Below are 22,839 nucleotides of genomic sequence, written 5' to 3'. Positions count from 1 at the left end.
TACATTACAGAAGTGCACAATAAAAATCTTAATTTTAATTATCACACAAAATAAATAATTGAACCATTCACATAAAAATACGTTGGGAAAAAAATTGTATTGTTAAGGTGCATCAAAAATTGTAACAAAATTGTTAACCGAAAATCATATTTTATCAAAAATGTTAAATTTGTGTGTAAATTACACAGTAATAACTCATATTAAATATGCACATTGTAAATTGTAATTTAAACACACTGGGGGCGCGATCCGATATACAGCGCAGGTTTTGGCGCAAGCGTGGAAACCTGCGCCGCCCGTAGTTTCAGCTCGCACAGCGAGCTATCTCATATACGGCGCCAACAGTTGCTAAAGTGCCGTAAGTCTGACAAACTAGCGATGTCCAGAAATCTGCGTAAGTACAAATCTCTGGAGTCGCCAGTGACTTACGGCACTTTAGAAACTGCCGCTGCCTAAAAAAACTGACTAAACTACTAAATCTCCCGTTACTGTCTAACACGCCTCCCAAACATAGCCCAACACGTATACCCCTCTATCCGCAATCCCCCCTCTCACTCCTAACAATAAATGTATTAAACCGCCGCTCCCGGACCCCGCCGCCACCTATATTAACTGTATTACCCCCTAATCTGAGCCCCCTACCCCGCCGCCACCTATATTATATATATTAACCCCTAATCTAATCCCCCTACCCCGCCGCCACCTATATTATATATATTAACCCCTAATCTAATCCCCTACCTCGCCACCACCTATATTATATATATATATATATTAACCCCTAATCTAATCCCCCTACACCGCCGCCAGCTATATTAAATGTCTAACCTCCTAATGTGAGCCCCTACCCCGCCGCCACCTACATTAAAATGATTACCCCCTAATGTGAGCCCCTACCCCGCCGCCACCTACATTAACTATATTACCCACTAATATGATCCCCCTATACCGCCGCCACCTATATTAAATTTATTAACCCCTAATCTAATCCCCCTACACCGCCGCCACTTATATTAAAATTATTAACCCCTAATCTAATCCCCCTACACCGCCGCCACCTATATTAAAATTATTAACCCCTAATCTAATCCCCCTACACTGCCGCCACCTATATTAAAATTATTAACCCCCTAATCTGAGCCCCCTACACCGCCACCTATATTAAATATATTAACTACTAAACCTAAGTCTAACCCTAACACCCCCTAACTTAATTATTATTAAAATAAATCTAAATAATATTAATAATATTAACTAAATTATTCCTATTTAAATCTAAATACTTACCTATAAAATAAACCCTAAGATAGCTACAATATAATTAATAATTACATTGTAGCTATTTTAGGGTTTATATTTATTTTACAGGTAACTTGGTATTTATTTTAACTAGGTACAATAGCTATTAAATAGTTAATAACTATTTAATAGCTACCTGTAAAATAAATCCTAACCTAAGTTACAAATACACCTACACTATCAATAAATTAATTAAATAAACTACAATTATCTAAACTAAAATATAGTTAAATACACTAAACTATATTACTAAAAAACCCAAAAATAAATTACAAAAAATAAAAAAAGATTACAAGAATTTTAAGATAATTACACCTAATCTAAGCCCCCTAATAAAATAACAAAGCCCCCCAAAATAAAAAATGTCCCTACCCTAAACTAAATTACAAAAGTAATCAGCTCTATTAACAGCCCTTAAAAGGACCTTTTGTGGGGCATTGCCCCAAAGTAATCAGCTCTTTTACCTGTGAAAAAAAAGAACACCCCCCCATTACAACCCACCACCCACACACCCCTACTCTAAAACCCACCCGATCCTCCCTTAAAAAAACCTAAGTCTAACCCCCAAGTGGTCCTTACCTGTCCTGAAGACCAGTGGAGAAGGTCCTGTTCCAGGCGGAGAAGTCTTCTTCCAGGCGGCGACCTCTTCTTCTTCCAGGAACCAGCCGGCGTGGAGCGAAGGAGTTGAAGACCGATGACCGCGGAGCTGAAGACCGTCCTCTCTGGAACTGAAGACCGGTTCAGCCAATAGAATTACAGTAGCTCTTATTCTATTGGCTATTCAAATCAGCCAATAGAATTAAAGTAGCTCTCATCCGATTGGCTGATTTGAATTTGAAGGCTCAAATCAGCCAATAGGAATTCAAGGGACGCCATTTTTAATCACATACCTTGAATTCCTATTCAGTGTACGGCGGTGATCGTATGAAGAGGATCCTCCACGCTCCATGGCGCCGATCTTCAGTTCCTGCATCGCCGGTCTTCAGTTCCAGAGAGGACGGTCTTCAGCTCCGCGGTCATCAGTCTTCAACTCCTCCGTTCCGCGCCGGCTGGTTCCTGGAAGAAGAAGAGGTCACCGCCTGGAAGAAGACTTCTCCGCCTGGATCAGGACCTTCTCCGCCGGTCTTCAGGACAGGTAAGGACCACTTGGGGGTTAAACTTAGGTTTTTTTAAGGGGGGATCGGGTGGGTTTTAGAGTAGGGGTGTGTGGGTGGTGGGTTGTAATGGGGGGTTGTTCTTTTTTTCACAGGTAAAAGAGCTGATTACTTTGGGGCAATGCGCCATAAAAGGTCCTTTTAAGGGCTGGTAATAGAGCTGATTACTTTTGTAATTTAGTTTAGGGTAGGGACATTTTTTTATTTTGGGGGGCTTTGTTATTTTATTAGGGGGCTTAGATTAGGTGTAATTAGCTTAAAATTCTTGTAATCTTTTTTTATTTTTTGTAATTTATTTTTGTTTTTTTTTGTAATATAGTTTAGTGTATTTAATTATATTTTAGTTTAGATAATTGTAGTTTATTTAATTAATTTATTGATCGTGTAGGTGTATTTGTAATTTAGGTTAGGATTTATTTTAAAGGTAGCTATTAAATAGTTATTAATTATTTAATAGCTATTGTACCTAGTTAAAATAAATACCAAGTTACCTGTAAAATAAATATAAACCCTAAAATAGCTACAATGTAATTATTAATTATATTGTAGCTATCTTAGGGTTTATTTTATAGGTAAGTATTTAGATTTAAATAGGAATAATTTAGTTAATATTATTAATATTATTTAGATTTATTTTAATAATAATTAAGTTAGGGGGTGTTAGGGTTAGACTTAGGTTTAGTGGTTAATATATTTAATATAGGTGGCGGCGGTGTAGGGGGCTCAGATTAGGGGTTAATAATTTTAATATAGGTGGCGGCGGTGTAAAGGGGATTAGATTAGGGGGTAGTACATATAATATAGGTGGCGGCGGGGTAGGGGGCTCACATTAGGGGTTCATGTAGTTAAAATAGGTGGCGGCGGGGTAGGGGGCTCACATTAGGGGTTCATGTAGTTAAAATAGGTGGCAGCGGGGTAGGGGGCTCACATTAGGGGTTCATGTAGTTAAAATAGGTAGCGGGCGGGGTAGGGGGCTCACATTAGGGGTTCATGTAGTTAAAATAGGTTGCGGTGGGGTAGGGGGCTCACATTAGGGGTTCATGTAGTTAAAATAGGTGGCGGCGGGGTAGGGGGCTCACATTAGGGGTTCATGTAGTTAAAATAGGTGGCGGCGGGGTAGGGGGCTCACATTAGGGGGTAATGTAGTTAAAATAGGTGGCGGCGGGGTAGGCGGCTCACATTAGGGGGTAATAATTTTAATATAGGTGGCGGCGGTGTAAGGGGGTCAGATTAGGGGGTAGTACATATAATATAGGTGACGGCGGGGTAGGGGGCTCACATTAGGGGTTCATGTAGTTAAAATAGGTGGCGGCAGGGTAGGGGGCTCACATTAGGGGTTCATGTAGTTAAAATAGGTGGCGGCGGGGTAGGGGTCTCACATTAGGGGGTAATGTAGTTAAAAAAGGGGGCGGCAGGGTAGGGGGCTCACATTAGGGGGTAATAATTTTAATATAGGTGGCGGCAGTGTAGGGGGATCACATTAGGGGGTTAGACATTAAATGTAGCTGGTGGCGGGGTCCGGGAGTGGCGGTTTAGGGGTTAAGCACTTTATTAAAGATTGCGGTGGGGGATTGAGGTTGACAGGTAGATAGACATTGTGCATGCGTTAGGTGTTAGGTTTTATTTTGCAGGTAGTTTAGGGAGTTACGGGGCACCAATACTCAGCGTAAGGCTTACTACGCTTGCAATTTGTGGCGAGGTGAAAATGGAGTAAGATTTCTCCATTTTCGCCACATAAGTCCTTACGCTGTATATTGGATACCAAACTGCGAGGGTTTGGTATGCCAGTCTATGGGCCAAAAAACTACAGCCGAAGGCAGAAATATACGAGCGTAACTTCTATGTTACGCCGTATATGTCATACCAAACCCGCGCAAAATTTGGCGTCGCCGGCTTTTGCGGGCGACGCTGCATATCAGATCGGGCCCTGGATGTGCAAAAAAACACATAGAAGTACAAAATAGAAAAAGTAATTGTTTTATTGTAAAATGGGCTCAACATGGGTGTTTCAGGGGCGCGTATTAAATGGTTTCTCAATTCCCATTGAAATTATCTAAAGATGTCCGTCCTACAGTTCTCACTGGGTTGTTTTTTTTTCAAATTAAAAGGTGGTGAGCTTTTATAAAAATACTCAAAATACTAATTACTCTAATACCAAAACTTGTACATACAAAAAGTACAGTGTCCTGAAAACAGAGTATTTTAATTTGTATAAGGTGTAATATTAAAGTTTATACATATGCCGGTTTCTCTCTGTAAACTTCATCCTCCATTGTGAACCTTTACATAGCAGAGGGCTCTCATTATTTCTACTGGAGACATCTTGCCACTTGCAGGGACAGCCCATTTTCTTTGATAACTGGACAAAGACTGTCCTGCAAAGCTAAACCTGTTTTTTTTTTTTACATTTTTGCTTGCAAACTAATTGATCATCAGGCCCATAAACTCAAAAACTGCCAACGCCACTCCAAAAATGTCATTTAGGCACCAAAAATACATATTTGGCTCCATTTATGAAGCTTTGATATGAACATTGGAGCCCCATCGACTCCAATTTCCCACAAGCATTCCTGCAGCAAAGAGTTAAGAAGCAGTGATCATCAGACCTCTGCTTGTTAACCCACTATGCCCCCTGTTATGTGGCGTATGTCAATACCTCCAGACTTTTACAACCGGGGAGATTGACAGCCCCTGCTTGCACGTGAGCAGCAGGCAGGGTTGCGCACTTAGCTTAGTGTGCCATGAAAAATTCAGGGCAGCTCATTGCTGCCTGCTAGACGTGATGCTGGGCGGGCAGTGCTAAATCTGGGACATTAACTCAATCTGTTACAAGCAAAAAAGAAAATATATTAATGTAAAATGCTTACAGACAAATATCTCAATACAGGTGAAACTAATCTAAATATAAAATATGTTAACGCAGAATTCTGGTAATAATCAAATCTGTTGCTGAACAAACAGCTATAAATATCTCACAAATCTGAAAAAAATCTGCAAAGCAAGTGTATATATAATTTGTAGCCAGGGTGCAATACTAAAATTAACCTTCCACATTGTGATTGTAAAGTACAAATATTTTCCATTAGCTTGGATATAAAAAATCAAGTTTAACAATTTAGAACCTTTCTCAAGGCTGAGACTAATTCTAAGTCTTTATATTAGTAGGCAATATTGTATGTATAAATATGCTTTTGAATTTACCATCATTAAAGGGACATTCCAGCAAAAATTGGAATCCCCACAGATGCATTTTAGTTGTGCATTGAAGCATTTTTGTAATATACATGTGTTAGCAAAAATGCTTCTAATAAAAATTATAGCTGTTTGAAAAGTGTATTTAAGTATGCTCCGTGCACCAGCATTTTAAACACCGCACTTGCTCTGAGGGCCTAAGGTGTTTGTACAATCTGTTAATTGCTGACATGATACAAGCCCCCCTAAAACAGTGATAACTTTTGCTAGAAGCATTTTTGCCAATTCATGTATATTACAAATATGTTTCTATTCAAAGATTCAATTAATCTATTTGTATTTAAATTTTGACCGGAATGTCCCTTTAAAGTGTTCATAATTTGTAAGAAACCCACTGAGAGTGCCTTTATAAGCTGCAGCAGAACGTTTAACTGTATTTCTATAATGTGGCTAATAACTTGTAACAATCATTAGGTTACAACAGACCCTAAGCTTGGGTCCCCAAAATCTTTTCTAAAATAATTAAATGCTTAAAGCATTATGTCTAACATTTTCAAAGCACAGGCCACACAAACAGTACAAATGGCTGGATTACAAGTGGAAAGAATAGATTAAAAAGTATTTAAAAAAAAAAGGTTATTTAAGTCCACATACCTATAGAATCCCTAAATAAAGTCCCATCCTTCAAAGATAAATTGGTATGTTTGAAGGTTGTGATAGGTACATCCACTACTAAAACTATAATACATAATAAACTATTTGATCAGGATGGGCCAGAGCAGCTTAGCCCTGGCATAAAAACAACTTTTCTTTCATGAAATGGATAGAACATACAATTTAAAACAACTTTCCAATTTACTTCTATTATCAAATTTGTTTCATTCTCTTTTTTTCCGTTGTTTAAAGGAACAGCATTGCACTACTAGCAGCTAGATGATCACATCTAGTTAGTCAATCACAAGATACAAATATGTGCAGCCACCAATCAGCAACTAGCTCTTAACAAGGGATACCAAGAGAACGAAGCACAATTGAAAATAGAAGTGAATTTAAAAGAGTCATGCAAGTTCAATTTGGACTTTCCTATCCCTTTTAAAATCATGATGTTAAAAGCACTGCTCTGTACAATCTTCTAGCCTTAACTATATGGCAAACAGAAAACATTCTATGCCTTTTTTTCATCACAAACATTTGGAAGAAGATGAATCTCTTCAGGTACATGAGTTCCTATATGTGAGGAATAAGAATCATTAGTGGAATCAGTGGAATCAGATGAACTGAAGGGATCTCTGCATTGAAACATTTCTGTCAATGGATCATGAGAACACAAAGGGCTCCATTTATCAAGATGCAATAGTAGCTTCAGAGAAACACTAGTTAAGTAGCATCAGATCCGATCCGGATGATTGACTGCCTCCTCTCATGCACAATTCCCGGGAGTGGTACTGAACAAGCTTTTCACAAGGCTGGGCAAGCAAGGTTCATGACAGCAAACCTTGTCCGCCCACCCTGGAGCATATTGAATGCTTTATACATATACAAAATGGGAGAACAATCTGGTTGAGATTCAGCATATTTTACAATAGAGAATGAATTAAATAAACAAGGACCTGACTCTACTCATAAAGTAGAGGCTTTTGAAAAAATAAATGTTAATAAGGGAGACTACAGAAATTAGCAATTCCTGAAATATTGAAGGCTTTTCATCTTAATTCACTAAAGGGTAACTGTTCTCTGAGAGATATAAACAAAAAGTGTGGTAACAGCCAAAATACATCCAAGCAATCAAACTCTGTAATATTCTTCTGTGTTGTTAGCTGCCTGGTCGTAGTCCACATTGAACAAGGGCATGGAGTGGCCTGACCTTAGCAGCAGCAGGAGACTATATTGGGCCTCAAATTGGTCTGAGAACCCTTCTCACAAACATCTGGAGCACCTTCCTTCTGCAAAGGCAAAGACAAGATTAGTTTCCAGTGAAGTGGGAGGGGTTTTAAGGGCTCTTGTAATTTTGAAAAGCTTTGCCTTTTCCTAGTGGTCAGGAGTATAATTCCCAGGAGTAATGGACCGTGGACTCTCACTACCTTTATGAAAGAAAACAAGATCTCAAGCACATTTATACCTATGCAACCTACTTTGAAAAGAACAAAAACCTAATTGACACTGTCACAAAAGAGCAAGGATATGTATAGAGAAAGAAGAGTCCCAAACTTTTCTTGCAAGTTTCTACCTACTCCAAGTAGCTCCAAGCACTATATGCAGCATGGAAGACTCATAGTAGTACAATAACATGAGAGGAAAAGAATATAATATTTGAGAACTCTAGTTTATGTTTGTATTTTGTACAAACAATTACCCCCTATTACATTAAAAAATGTCTGATATATGATTACATAAACTCCATATACTCCAATTTCAACATAAAATTGCTTTTATTATATTTTATGCGGAACCTTCCAACTAATAACTCATCATTGTTTTATTCTAATTTAATAATTTCCAGTTAGAATAAAGGAGACCATCATTGTTATAAAGTGAAGAAACTGCATAAATCACAACCCCAAATGACTTGAGACAAGCGCATTAATTGACACATTACAAAGAGGCTTGGGGGTCGATTTATCAAATTGCCGGGTGGACATGATTCTCAGCCAGGTGGACATGATTCGTACTGGATCGGGATGATTGCAGTGCTCCACCTCAGAGGTGGCGGACGAGTTAAGGAGCAGCGGTCTTATGACCGCTACTTCTTAACATATGTTTCCAGGGAACCAGAAGCATCGGGGGTAGATTGCAGCATCTGCTGCTTGGTAAATCTATCCCTTGACCTTAAAACATGTGATGTGTGCAGTGTTTGGCCAGGCTGTTGTGGGCTTTCAGCAACACTGCTACAGATTTATTTTTATAGTGAAAGTATATTTTTTATGTAATTGTTTTATTTGTCAATTCTATTTTAATGTATTAGTGTATACATTTTCATACAGTGGAATAGAATCTGTTTATTACGTGTGATCGCTGTTCATTTTGCTTTGTGAGAAGTGCATTAATACTGCAATTATTAACTCTCTATTCTCCAACATTGGAGTTCAACACAAATGCAACGTTAAATATTAAGAAACATAGAAGTGTGATGAGAGTTGGAAGTGACGTCACCGGATGGGGGCGGGGCTTAGGTCCGTTTGTCTGTGTCGCAGTTACAAAGGTGAGATCAATGCTACCAGATGTATATTTCCATGCTCTACAATAAAATAGCGTTGTACCTTCTATGCTGTGTCCTGCATCTCATGACATGGTGTCAGAAGTACTTGCCTGCGCTTCTGTTTCCTGATTGATGACGATGTCGAAGTTTACCCCACCTGAGCCTTTTGGCGTCAGCGGTTTCAGCGCTTCAGGATTGCTTCCAAGCTGGACAAGGAAAGTGGTGAAGTACAAGTTAATTCTCTTTTATACTCTATGGGGAAAGATGTGGAGCCAGTTTTCAATTTCTTTACTCTCCAAGAAGGGGGAGAATTTGTCTTTGAAGTAGTTATGAAAAAACTCAGTGCCCACTTTGTGCCCAAAAGAAATGTGATTCATGAGAGGGCTTGTTTTCACAAACGTGCCCAGCGTGTGGGAGAATCTGTGGAGTCATGGTGTTACTAAAGAGGAGCAAATCAGAGATAGAATAGTTATAGGAATTGCAGATGCTGAAGTCTCACTGAAGCTGCAGTTGGAGGCTGATTTAACATTGGATGGGGCTATTAGGATGGCCCGCCAGAGTGAACTCGTGAAAAAGCAAAGTGCTGATCTGAGGTCTGAGAGTATTGTGAATGAAGTGCAGCAGTTTAGGAGGGCTGCTAGTGAAAGGCACAGTGTGAGCGGTAGACCAAGGGCAGCAGATAGGCCCAGAAGTGGATGGGCGCAGCATGCCCGATGCACTTGGTGCAACCGTGCCCATGATCAGAATGCCATATGCCCTGCTAAAGACAAAAGATGTAGAAAATGTAACAGAATTGGCCATTTTGAAGTGGTGTGTAAAACTGAATATATTAAGAAGATGCAGGTGGATAGCGACCAGGAGGGTCATGAAGTGTCCTTTGTAGGGTCTGTTGTCGAACGGCCTGGTTCAGATGAAGATTGGAGGGTTACTCTTACTGTAATGGGAGCCAAAGTTGCCTTTAAGATTGACACAGGAGCAGACATCACTGTAATGTCCCTTGCAGCATTCATAAAACTGCCTCAACAGCCCCAGCTGGCAAAAGTTACAACAAAAGCCCATAGTCCTGGTGGCCACTTTGATTGTGCGAGAAAATTTCTTGCCAGCTGCGAGTACAAGCAAAGGAAATTCATCATGTGGGTGCATGTGATTAGAGGTCAGTGTGTTAACAATTTATTGAGCAGAAAAGCAGCCTGTGGTTTGGGCCTAGTAGCCAAGTGAATGAAATCTCAGAAGATATGTTTGGTGAATTGGGCCTACTGAATTGCAACCCAGTCTGTATATCACTTAAAGGTGACGCAGTCCCATACAGCATTACCACTCCACGTAGAATTCCATTCCCACTCATGCCTCAAGTGGAGAAGGAGCTTCTGCGTATGAAGAATATGGGGGTTATTGAAGAGGTTGTTGAAGCAACTGACTGGTGTGCCCCCATTGTGCCTGTTGCGAAGAAAAACAGGAAAGTAGGTATCTGCGTAGGCTGAATGAGGTGGTGAAGAGAGAGATATGTGCTGCCGACACTTGAAAACATTGCTCCGAAATTGGCTGGGGCGAAGTTCTTCTCTACATTGGATGCTTCTAGCGGCTTCTGGCAGATACCTCTAGATCCAAAGTGCTGCAAACTGACTACCTTCATCACACCGGTAGGTCTGTTTTGCTTCTGCAAACTCCCCTTCGGGATATCTTCTGCTCCTGAAATCTTTCAAAGAGAAATTAGTTCTTTCCTAAGAGACCACATGGGCATGGTAGTCATCATGGACGACATCTTAGTGTATGGGTCTACATTGGAGGAACATGATCAGCGACTGAGCTGTGTGCTGCAGACTATTAGAGAGTCCGGGCTGAAGTTAAATAAAGAGAAATGCCATTTTAGGAAAGCTGAGTTATGTTACTTTGGGCATATCATCAATGGGGATGGCATCAAGCCAGACCCCGAGAAAATTTGTGCTATTGAACAGATGAAAAGTCCTTCTGATGTACGTGAGCTGAGACAAATATTGGGCCTTGTAAATTATGTGGGCTGGTTCATCCCAGATGTATCCACTATACTACACCCTATCACAGAGTTGCTAAAGAAAGATGTTGCCTGGGTCTGGGGACCTTCACAGGAAGAATCTTTTATGCAGGTCAAGTCCCTGCAAGTGTTGGGGTTCTACGACTCTTCCAAAAAGACTGTGGTTAGTGCTAATGCGAGCAGTTATGGGTTAGGGGCTGCCCTCCTGCAGTTGAATGAAAACAAACTACAGCCCATCGCCTACTGTTCCCGTACACTGACGGCTGCTGAGTCAAAATACGCCCAAATTGAGAAAGAGTGCCTGGCTGCAGTTTGGGGCTGTGAGCGCTTTCAGCGTTACCTAGTGGGTTTAGAGAAATTTAGTCTGGAGACTGACCATAAACCGCTAGTCCCTCTAATCAACTCCTATGATATTGACAAAACACCCCTAAGATGCCAGAGACTTTTAATGAGGCTGCTCAGGTTCAATGTTCAGGCAGTGCATGTGCCGGGGAAACAACTGGTTGTGGCAGATACACTATCCAGCCTCCTGCTGGCTGCTGCTGAAGAGTCTTCAACGGAATCGGATGTGAAAGTGTATGTAGATTCAGTTCTGGCCTCCAAGTACATCTCTTCAGGGAAGCTAGAACAAATAAAGAAAGAGACATATTTAGATACAGACCTTCATCAAGAAGTTATAAAGTACATAAAAGAAGGTTGGCCCGAGAGTCGGGCAGCCTGGATGTCTTTAAGTTCTTACCAGTCAGAGAGGTGGCAGCTCACGGAGCTGGATGGGTTGGTGCTGTTCCAGGACCGCATTGTTATTCCTGTCAGCATGCGGCAGGAGATGTTAAACAGGATGGCCACTTAGGCATTACAAAGTGCAGAGAAAGGGCAGCTATGGCAGTATGGTGGCCTGGGATCAGTTCCGACATTGCAAGCCATGTGTCTAAATGTGCCTTTTGCCGGGAACGCCGGCCTACTCAGAGAAGGGAGCCCTTGATTTCTACTCCACTGCCTGCAGGCCTGTGGCAGAACATAGCTGCTGATTTGTGTGAACTGCACGGGAAAAAGTTCCTAGTCGTGATCGACTATTATTCCAGGTATTTGGAAATTGCACCTTTGAATGAAATCACAAGTCAAGCTGTTATCACTCGTCTCAAGAGCTTGTTCGCCCAGTGGGGCATACCAATGGAGTTGGTGAGTGATAACGGAATACAGTTCTCTTCCACAGAGTTCAGTTCTTTCAGCAGAGAATATGATTTTGTACATTCCACGTCAAGTCCACATTACCCGCAGGCCAACGGAATGGCTGAAAGGGCAGTTCAAACAACAAAGTTCATTTTGAAGCAATCTGAGCCGTACTTGGCCCTCTTGTCCTATAGGGCGACTCCCATTCAAGCCACGGGGTTTAGCCCGGCACAGCTGATGCTAGAACGCCAGATTCACACCACCTTACCCTCTATGGGTGTCTTCAAGCCAACCAGCTCTATTCCTTGGGACGAAGTCCTTAGGAGGGATGAAGAGGCAAAAAGGGGCTATCGATTCTTCTACGACAGGAGACATTCTGTGAGGCCCTTGCAGGAGCTGAATGCGGGGCAAAGTGTCAGAATTAAACTGGATGATGAGAAGAAATGGAAGATGCCTGCTATGGTAATTGGACGCTCTCCAGAACCAAGGTCTTATGTAGTCCTTACTGATGGGGGGACAGTTACACGCCGTAATCGAAAACATCTTCACCCTGTACATGAGAGTTTGGAACTGGATGCCTCAGTACCACCGCCGGTGAGATCCCCTGTTTTAAAAGGGGTGCCTTCCCCTCAGCAAGATCACAGCGGGGATATGTCTTTGCCTCCAGCAGACTCTCAATCACCTTCTTCTGTATCAGAGGACAGTTCATGTAGAGTTACATCAAGCGGAAGAGTGGTGAGACTTCCGGCCCGATATCGGGATTAACATTAGTTAGAACAGTGACCGGAAGTATGGGCAGAATAATTAAATGGTCACTGTGGACTAGGGTAGGCTACCCCGATGTTCAAGTCAGGATGTAATTCATGTTGTTTATATTTTCTGTAACTTGTTATTTGTTATATACTATACAAAACTGTTGTTGTATACCTTGTTATTTGTTGTATTCAAATGAAAAAAAAATGTATGCTTTGTCCTTTGAAAAGGGGGAAGATGTGATGAGAGTTGGAAGTGACGTCACCGGATGGGGGCGGGGCTTAGGTCCATTTGTCTGTGTCGCAGTTACTAAGTGAGATCAATGCTACCAGATGTATATTTCTATGCTCTACAATAAAATAGTGTTGCACCCTCTTTGCTGTGTCCTGCATCTCATGACAAGAAGAATAAATTAAATGGACATAATAGTCAAATTTGAAATGCGTATGTGTGTGTTTAAGATTTGAAAGTTAACTTTTCTAAATATACTTGCATATGCAAAAATACTTCTGGTAACAGCTATAACTGTTTCAGTGGCATACGCACATATACTGGTGCTCTGTTCTCTAGCATTCACCAGAGCTGCTCATACAGTTGGAGGTGGCTTATATGACACCTCTGGCCCTTTGAGCAGAATGAGTATATGAATGAGGGTGCACAGGGAATGTGATTTATATGTTTACTTGGTTGAAGCAGTGAGCAAAGTTTTGCAGTCCGGAACACACACCTTCAAAAGTCTTGTGATTATTGTTTACCTCATCTCCTTTTGCTGTAGCCAATTGGCGATGGATATAAATGAGCTCCAGCACATATCAACCAATCTATATGCAATATGTAGGAGGGGAAGGGACATGAATTCCGCAGAATGCACTTCAATCAGTCTTGGGTTGTGAAAAAACTACCATAACAAAAACAAATAGATCCAGGACCAGTATAAATTCTCTTAGCAGATGTGCAGGCTGAAGGAGCAAACGCACAATCTCATCAGTAAATCTTCATAACATACAGCAGCAACACAAATAAACTTTATTCAAATAAGCATACTACAGACGGTGTTTACAGGTAAATGTCCTCAATAAAGTTTATTGGTGTTGTGAAAAAAACTACAACTTCACAGAGCTGATTACAAATAAAATAGGCAAAATAATTAAATGAATGGAAAATTTTTCACTTTGAATAATTACACATGTTTTGGGGAATTTTTGAGTTTAAGGTTTTAAACTATTAGTTAGAATTAAAATAATAATAAAAAAGTATGTTAACTTTACCTGTCCAGAGTATGCAAAATCCAGGGCCTGTTTTAAACCAATGCTGGTAACTCCATGCAAATTGACTTCATCAGCTTCACTCTCAACCATGCACAAACTAAACATTGCCTGGAAGAAAAAAAAAATAGATGCATTTACACAGCAGATATTTAAAAATTAAAACAATAATTTGAACAGTTAGCCTACAAATAAATGTGCTCATTGACTACAGTAGTCATCAGTACTATTTGGTAATGCATGCAGGCATATCATCTCTATAGTTCCTCACTTAAAGGGACATAATACTCACTTGAAAATGATGCAGCAAAACTGTAAAAGCTGACATAAAAATATCACCTGAACTTCTCTATGTAAAAAGGGAATATATTTTACCTCAAAATTTCTTTAGCTCACCAGAGTAAGTGCTGTGTGAACAGTTCAAGCTGCTGTAAAGCTGCAAGTTGGAAAAGAAAAGACAAAAAAAGAAAACACAATAACTGAGGTTTTGCATTCCTTTGCAGTGATCTCATGAGATTTCACACTGAACTTCCATAAACTGAATAGGAAAATAACATGACTGTGCCTGCACATGACAGATGTACACTCCCTAGCTTGTCTTGGGACAAGCATCCTGACTGGCAGCTTAACGGGCAAGTCAACCCAAAAGATGTTCTAACATATTTAGAGAATGTATTTAACGATTAGTACTCTAAACTGTAGGCCAACTTTGATGCTAATATACTCTGTAAGTAAAAAGACTTACTAGCGCTCCTTCGGTGGTGTTGAAATGGCCGCCTGACCCCTCCTTTCCCTGACATCATCCACAGCTTTCTCTGACTGAAACGTATCAATCCTGCGTGTTCCCGCGAAATGTACAATGCGCCTTTTTTGTCAACTGGAGCTATTTCAGTAAGGAACAAAAAAAATGCTCATTATAGCGGTTCCTATATGCGGAGGACCAATGTACGTTCACTTCATCGGTCCCACAGCCCAACTGTTACCAGAGCAGTTCCAGTGTTGTGACTGAAGTCATCTGCATTGGATATAATCGTAATTCTAAGGTATGATTATATCCAATGCAAATTACTTCAATCACAACACTAAAACTGCTCTGGGATGTGGGACTGAAGTAATTTGTGCTCCCTATGGGTCGTTTTCTTACTGCACAGCCTGGTGTGGGGAGCTCTGCTAGTGCTCAGCAGTAGAGTTGTGACCTGGGATCCTTCAAATGAAAATCCGCTGCCTCATGTCAAGTCTAACTCGAAAAAGTATATTAGGTTAAAGTAAATCTAGTTCTCCATCAACCCCATGGCTCCCGTGTAACGCGTTGTTTTGCAGTCTATGGGAACCAGGGGGTAAACAGAGTATTTGACATTCAGCACCACTTAATACAATATTGCACGCTTGAAAATACACTCTTTAGACACCACAGTGCAGTTAACAGCATGTTTAGCAGGTTATGCACACGGTTTATTCTGAGGAGGTAATACATACGTGGTTTGGTTTATCTGTAGTTCACCTATCGTAGCTAAGAATTGTGGGACCGAAGAAGGGAACACACACTGGTCCACCGCATATAGGAACCGCTATGCTAATGAGCATTTTTTTTGTTCCTTACTAAAATAGCCCCAATTGATGAAAAAGGCGCATTACGCATGTTCAAATCTCGGAATGCGCTGGATCGACAAGTTTCAGTTATTGGAAGCAAAGGATGACGTCGGGAAAGGAGGGGTCAGGCGACCATTTCAAAACCGCCGAAGGAGTGCTAGTAACTCTTTTTACTTACAGAGTATATTTTAACATCAAAATTTGGCTACAGTTTGGAGTACTAATCGTTAAATACATTATCTAAATATGTTCGAACATTTTTTGGGTTGACTTGCCCTTTAAAGTCTCTTTCTTTTTTACATAGAGATGTTCAGGTGATATTTTCTAGTCTGCTTTTTACAACTATGCTGCATCACTTTCAAGTGCTTCAACATTTGGGTATTATGTCCCTTTAATAGCAAACCATGCTTCAGGTCAAAAATGTAGAATACAAAATGTAAGTGATTTGACACATCACACTACCAATGAATGTATTTACAAATAATTCAATTTAACAAAGAATTCCTTTTTTTTTTTTTTTACATTTTTCACAGCTTAAAATGCACCCCACTATGAGGCACAGGTACTGGTTGGGTATTGGAATTATTATGACATGAAGTTTTGGAAACAGAAAAGGGGAATTCTGTAATTTCTACAAATAGTGGACAAGAAATTGTCAGATCAGTTTTAGTTGTTAAAATCCATTAGATATTTTATTGCAATGGCACATGAAATCTTTTTGCTTGGTAAAATGTTTTGCATTATAATCATTAAAATTATATATATATATACACACACACACACAAGTCACTTGCATGTGAACACATATATACAAGTCACTATTTTCCCTCTGCACAGGCTCCTTGGTGTAGTGGAGTGTATGCCCTTTCAAAACTTGTACCTGAAATGCAGGATTTCCTCATACCTCCCAACCATCATGCATCCTGCGGTATTGTCATAGGTTGGGAGATATGACCTGCTACCTGACTGCAACCCCTCAGTATCCCTGTTTTAAAGGCAATGACCGAGCCCCACCCAGACTTACCCACAGAACGATCAGACACACCTACTAGGGCTGCCAAACAGGTTTTTAAAAAAATCTAATTAATGCTTGTGATGTCATAAACTGAATTAAACTCTAAACAACCATTATTACAAATACAAACATACTTCTGTTACAGATATTGGGGCATATTTATCAAGCTTCGTATGGAGCTTGATGCCCTGTGTTTCTGGCGAGCCTGCAGGCTCGCCAGAAACAGCAGTCATGAAGCAGCGGTCACAAAGACCGCTGCTCCATAACCTGCTCTGAGCAGGCGGACAGACATCGCCGGAAATCAACCCGATCGAGTACGATCGTGTTGATTGACACCCCCTCTGCTGGCGGCCGCGAGTCTGCAGGGGGCGGCGTTGCTTGTGAGCTGCTGGTGCAATGCTGAATACGGCGAGCGTATTGCTCGCCGTATTCAGCGAGGTCTGTCAGACCTGATCCGCACTGTCGGATCAGGTCCGACAGACCTTCATAACTAGAGGCCATTGTCTTTATCTTTGTGGTGTTTGTAACAGATGTATGTTTTGTATTTGTTATAATAGTTGTTTAGAGTTGAATTCGGTTTATGACATCACAAGCATTAAATTGATTTGAAAAAAACTAAATATAGGCCAGATTACAACATTTGTGCTCCACTCAGTAATACCAGCGCATGCAAATGTGTTCTGGTATTACAAGTTGAGCGCAATGCAAAAGTGACCTTGCGTTCACATTGTAGGGAACCTTTGCTCTCACGAGAGCTCGCTTCCATAGGTTCCAATGGGAACCTTGTTCTCATGCCATCAGACACTGCATTAGAACCTATTGCGGTGAAGGGGGAAAGTTGTGCAGCGATGGGCATCAAACTGTAAATATATATAAATATATACATATATATATATATATATACTCTATATATATATATATATATGTGTGTGTTAATATGTGTATATACACATATTAACACACATATATATGTATATAAGCATATACTTACATATTTACAGGGAACACACAGTCCCTATAGACCATATTGTAAAAGCACTTTTCAGTGCTGTTTTTATTTTCTAAATTCTAACACACCGCACCCGGTCACTTCAACCCCTAAAAACTGCTTAACAAAAATAAAGATGCTACTATTTTTTTAATTAAAAAGGGAACACACATTATTTTGGGGACACTTGGGCGATATTTTAAAAATTAACCAGAGGTCTGACCTTTTGTAGCCTTTGTTGTCATACATTCTTCCTGACTCCAAAAAATCAACACAAATAAATAAGTTCCAATTTGGGGCATTTCTTTATCTGAAAGGGTAGATATGTGAACTGAGACTATAAATTAATCATTTGTGTAAAAATAACACAATATCATATAACCTATTATAACAGAATCCAAAGAATGCTCATATGGTTGTATCCATGTAGAGAACACATCCAAAACAGCTGTTAGATGCAGTCCACAAAGGAAGAGTCCAAGGGCAATCTGAATACAACTGGAAACAATAAATGTCTTGGCCAGAATGGCAGAATCACCAAAATTTCTCCTGTGCTCTGAAAAATGTCTTAAAGGACATGGAGGATAAAAGGAAAATCAAGGTAATACCCATAAGCCATCTGAATATCCCATTGTATGGTGAAGATTTCTGTTATATACATAATTCAATTAATGGAAATCTGCCTCTTAACATGATGATTGATTCCAAAAGATATATTATTGGCTAACTTCATGTGGTGAATGAAATTATCTTCTGGGCAATTGCTTGACACCATGGGCCTAATGATCAAAAACTCCCTAGCAGGGAGAGAAATCACTCAAAATCTTTGGGGGATTTTTTGAGCATTTATAGTGTAATAAGGTAATTACCTGAGTTGTACACTCCAACCATGAAAGCATGAGATATGTTGCACTTGCAAGAGCAGAGGCAAGCAGCAGAACTCTTTAAATAAGTAACCAGATACACAAGTATGCTTGGACAGAGCAGAAGTCAAAAGAAAATCCAAGGTTTTCTTCAGAGTCCATGCATCAGAAAAGGAGGGTAAAACAAACTTGCAAGCCAGGTCACATTTCCAAAACTTTTTTAGCCAGATAATCAGTTCTTAGGTGACAAAGCAGATTAGGGTAAGATGAAAAGCAGAGTCCAGATAACTTGCCAAGGTCAGTAACGAATGAGTAGGCCAGGAACAAGATTGCCATGGTCTTCACAGGAAAATAACCAAGCACTAAATGGGGAACAGAAATAATCTTTTAACACTTCCCATTCAGTCTTGGTGCCAAAGGTCACTTTGGACATAAAAAGTATAAATAGCGTTATCTTATTACACAGACAGCTCCATAGGAACACAGAAGTTAACAGCACACACAGCACTGCAAGCCACGCTAAGCCGAAGACAACTGTGCATGGCCTTGAGTCCTTACAGCTTTAGACCCCTTCTGGATAGCAAGCCCACCAGTCCTGGAAGCCACAGCAGCGTGCCTTCTAATGCGCTCCAGGACCTGACTCTCTAAATATAGTGCGGTCCTTACCACACCTTGGGACCTGACAGCATTACATTGCAACATATGTCTGTCCTTCACATTCAGGATTCTGCATAGCTAAACAGCTAAAATTGAGCTTTTTCCAAAAGATTTGTAGTACTGACAAAACTTCTTAGATTATCTCGCCAGACTAGAGAGCTTTAGATCATTGGGCCCTATGAAATAACTATTGTGATGCTTAAGAGCTGCATTTCTGTCTAACGTAAAATCTGCTTAGCATCCAGCGGCATCAACAATACACACTCCTGCCATATTGTCTAAGACAACTTACACCAATGAATTTTCTAGACGTTCTTTTTACATTTCTAAAGAAGTAGGCCAACTGGCAAGAGTTCCTGTATATTTGTTAGCAAACATAAACTAGCTCGCTTTACAACTGCCTTGAATAAAATTGACTGCACAAATTTGCTTCTTTTTGAAAGTTCTGGAATAAGAATGATCCCCCTTTGCGTCCATCAGTATAATTCCTGTTTTATTCCTTCTTAATTGTGAATACAAGCCAATACCTTCATTTTGGGATGTCACACCTTTTGAAAAGTAAACCTAAATTAGGTGAATCCTCTGTCTGTTCCGCTGTACCAATGATATAACTGAGGAGGGACAGTAAAGCCAAAATTAAACTTACATAGATTGGATAGAGCAAGACATTTTAATCAACTTTCCAATTTACTTCTATTATCAATTTTGCTTAGTTGAGTAGGTGCCCTTTGTTGAAGAGTAATCCTGGGTGAGCTCAGGAGCATGCACAAGTCTTGCAACAGTGTTTGCAAAATTGTTTTCAGCCATTTTATACATAGTTGTAAACACTGCTGCCATAGACTGCTAAAGATACGTACACACTCAGGAGCTCCTATCAGCCTACCTAGGTTTACTCTTCAACAAAAGATAGCAAAAGAACAAAGCAAATTTGACAACAGAAGTAAATTAAAAAGTTGTTTAAAATTAAAATGCTCTATCTGAATCATGAATATTTCAGTTTGACTTTACTGTCGCTTTAAGGAACAATAAAGTGAACCATTAGAATGATGTAATTAAGTTTCTCATTATTTAATCTCGCTGTCCATGTTAAATTAAAGGGGCATTCCGGTCAAAATATGTTAAATCCTGACCTGACTACAAGAGTGGCCCTTGGATTCACACCAATAAAGGAATATATGCTATACCCTATGGAAAGTCTTTCTAGAACATGTTTCTGAACCTGAATCAGGGTCACAATGACCGACTCAGAAAAAATACGCTTAGATAGGACTAAGCGTTTAATCTCCAAGCAATCAGCTTTAGAGAAACGAGATCTGGATGAAGGAATGGAGCCTTTGACAGAAGGTCCTTCATCAGAGGCAACCTCCAAGGTGTAAGAGATAACATCTTCTCTAGGACTGTATACCAGGTCCTGCAAAGTCATGCAGAAGCTATTAGAATAACCAATGCTCTCTCCTGTTAGATACAAGCAATGACTCATGGAAGGAGAGCAAACAGAGGAAACAGATATGCTACACTAAAAACCCAAGGAACCGCCAGATCAACTATCAGGGCGGCCTGCGGATCATTTGACCTTGAACTATACCTTGGAAGGTTGGTGTTCTGCTGAGATGCCATTAGAACCAACTCCAGCCCCCCCCCCCCCCATATGAGGGTTAACCTGGAGAACACCTCCAGATGGAAAACCCACTCCCCGGGATGAAAATTCTGTCTGCTCAGGAAGTCCTCTTCCTAGAATGTGGATGGCAGATAGACAGCCATTGTGAGCTACCGCCCACTGAAAAAATCCGAGCCACCTCCTTCATGGCTCAGGTGATAGTATCCAACTGTAGCCTGATAAACCGAGTAAGGACAACTGAGGACAAGCCCTCAGAGCATTGAAAATCACTCTCCACTCCGAGATGTTGATGGGGAGAGCAGACTCCTCTTGAGTCCAAAGTCCTTGTGCCTTTAATGAGTTTCAGACTGCTTCCCAGCCCAGCAGGATAGTGTCCGTGGTCACAATTACTCCTCTGTCTGTTCCACTGTACCATTGATATAACTGAGGAGGGACAGTAAAGCCAAAATTAAACTTACATAGATTGGATAGAGCAAGACATTTTAATCAACTTTCCAATTTACTTCTATTATCAATTTTGCTTAGTTAAGTTGGTGCCCTTTGTTGAAGAGTAATCCTGGGTGAGCTCAGGAGCATGCACAAGTCTGGCAACAGTGTTTGCAAAATTGTTTTCAGCCATTTTATACATAGTTGTAAACACTGCTGCCATAGACTGCTAAAGATACGTACACACTCAGGAGCTCCTATCAGCCTACCTAGGTTTACTCTTCAACAAAAGATAGCAAAAGAACAAAGCAAATTTGACAACAGAAGTAAATTAAAAAGTTGTTTAAAATTAAAATGCTCTATCTGAATCATGAATATTTAAGTTTGACTTTACTGTCGCTTTAAGGAACAATAAAGTGAACCATTAGAATGGTGTAATTAAGTTTCTCATTATTTAATGTTGCTGTCCATGTTACATTAAAGGGGCATTCCGGTCAAAATAAAAATGCACATAGATGAATTACATCTTTGAATAGTAACATGTTTGCAATATACAGGTATTGGCAAAAAAGTTTCTAGTAAAAAATATCACTGTTTCAGTGTTAACATTGTTCTCTGCACGTGCATGTGAAGCATAGCTAGATATTCTCAGTGCACCAGCATTTTAAATAATGCAACTGCTCAGAGTGCCAGTGGGGTTATATCATGTCAGCAATTAACAAATTCAGTCATTACCAGATGGTACAAGTACCTTAGGCTCTCTGACCAAGTGCCAAGTTGTTTTGCTATGTAACAAAATAGCTAATGGAAAGAGCAATTATTGTATGAAGTTAAACTGCACAAAAATTATGTATATTTATATTTAACTTACTCGAAAGTAATCACTGCAAGCTGCTAGCACTGCCTTATGTGCGTGGAATTTCTGTTCTTCGGCAACAAGTGTGACATCACATAGAATCCCATCATTCCTCTGCTGGTTTAAAGCAGACAGTACAACATCTTTGTGTGATACTGATTGGCAAAGCCTCTGGCCTGTAAGCATCTCTTGAACACTGGAAAGAAAACACAGAATATGTAAATATGACAACATTGCCAAATCAAATCACACTTTTTTCAGTGCACTGTACCTTAAAATCAATGTATTTTGGTAAACATAGGTTTTCCTTTTAGAATAATTAATGTTTTGAGTATTTTGGTGAAATTGCAACACTTTTTAACTGGCAAGAAAAATTAGTGAGAACTGTAGTGCTAAAATGTTTATAGAATTATACTGGGATTTGATAAAAAAAAATCATATACGCCCATGGAATGCCCAAGTTCAGCCAGTACAAATGTCTTGCTTTTTTACACATCTACTGTAATTAAATTCTGATTTATGTTGTGCACAGTTAATACAATTTATTGCATGTATTATTTCATGTTTTGTTTATAAAATACAATTATTTGGTGAACAATTTCATTTTGAATTTTGATGCACCTTAACAAAACAATTTTTGTGTGAATGGTTCAATTATTTGTTTTGCAACATTTTAAAATGACAAATTATATTGTGCACTTTAGTAATGTATGCATCTCCTTCCCATACAAAAATGCAGTATACGCCCCTTAGTAAGAAACCCTGTTTTCAGGGTAAAAAACAAAA

The 22,839-nt window shown here is 39.9% G+C and overlaps 1 protein-coding gene across 1 annotated transcript in view; it reads right to left on the bottom strand.

Moving 5' to 3' along the window:
- Positions 1–22,839, bottom strand: part of KLHL32 (kelch like family member 32) — a 408,910-nt gene that overhangs the window by 353,220 nt on the left and 32,851 nt on the right. The window contains exons 3-4 of the mRNA XM_053712067.1: positions 22,069–22,249; positions 14,044–14,151 (exon numbers count right to left, since the gene is read on the bottom strand). Of these exons, the coding sequence (XP_053568042.1) occupies positions 14,044–14,151; positions 22,069–22,249 (289 nt within the window). The remainder of the gene's footprint in view (positions 1–14,043; positions 14,152–22,068; positions 22,250–22,839) is intronic.

Source organism: Bombina bombina, chromosome 4 (genome assembly GCF_027579735.1).
Source record: "Bombina bombina isolate aBomBom1 chromosome 4, aBomBom1.pri, whole genome shotgun sequence".
Taxonomy (NCBI): domain Eukaryota; kingdom Metazoa; phylum Chordata; class Amphibia; order Anura; family Bombinatoridae; genus Bombina; species Bombina bombina.
This window is presented reverse-complemented; position numbering and strand designations above follow the sequence as displayed.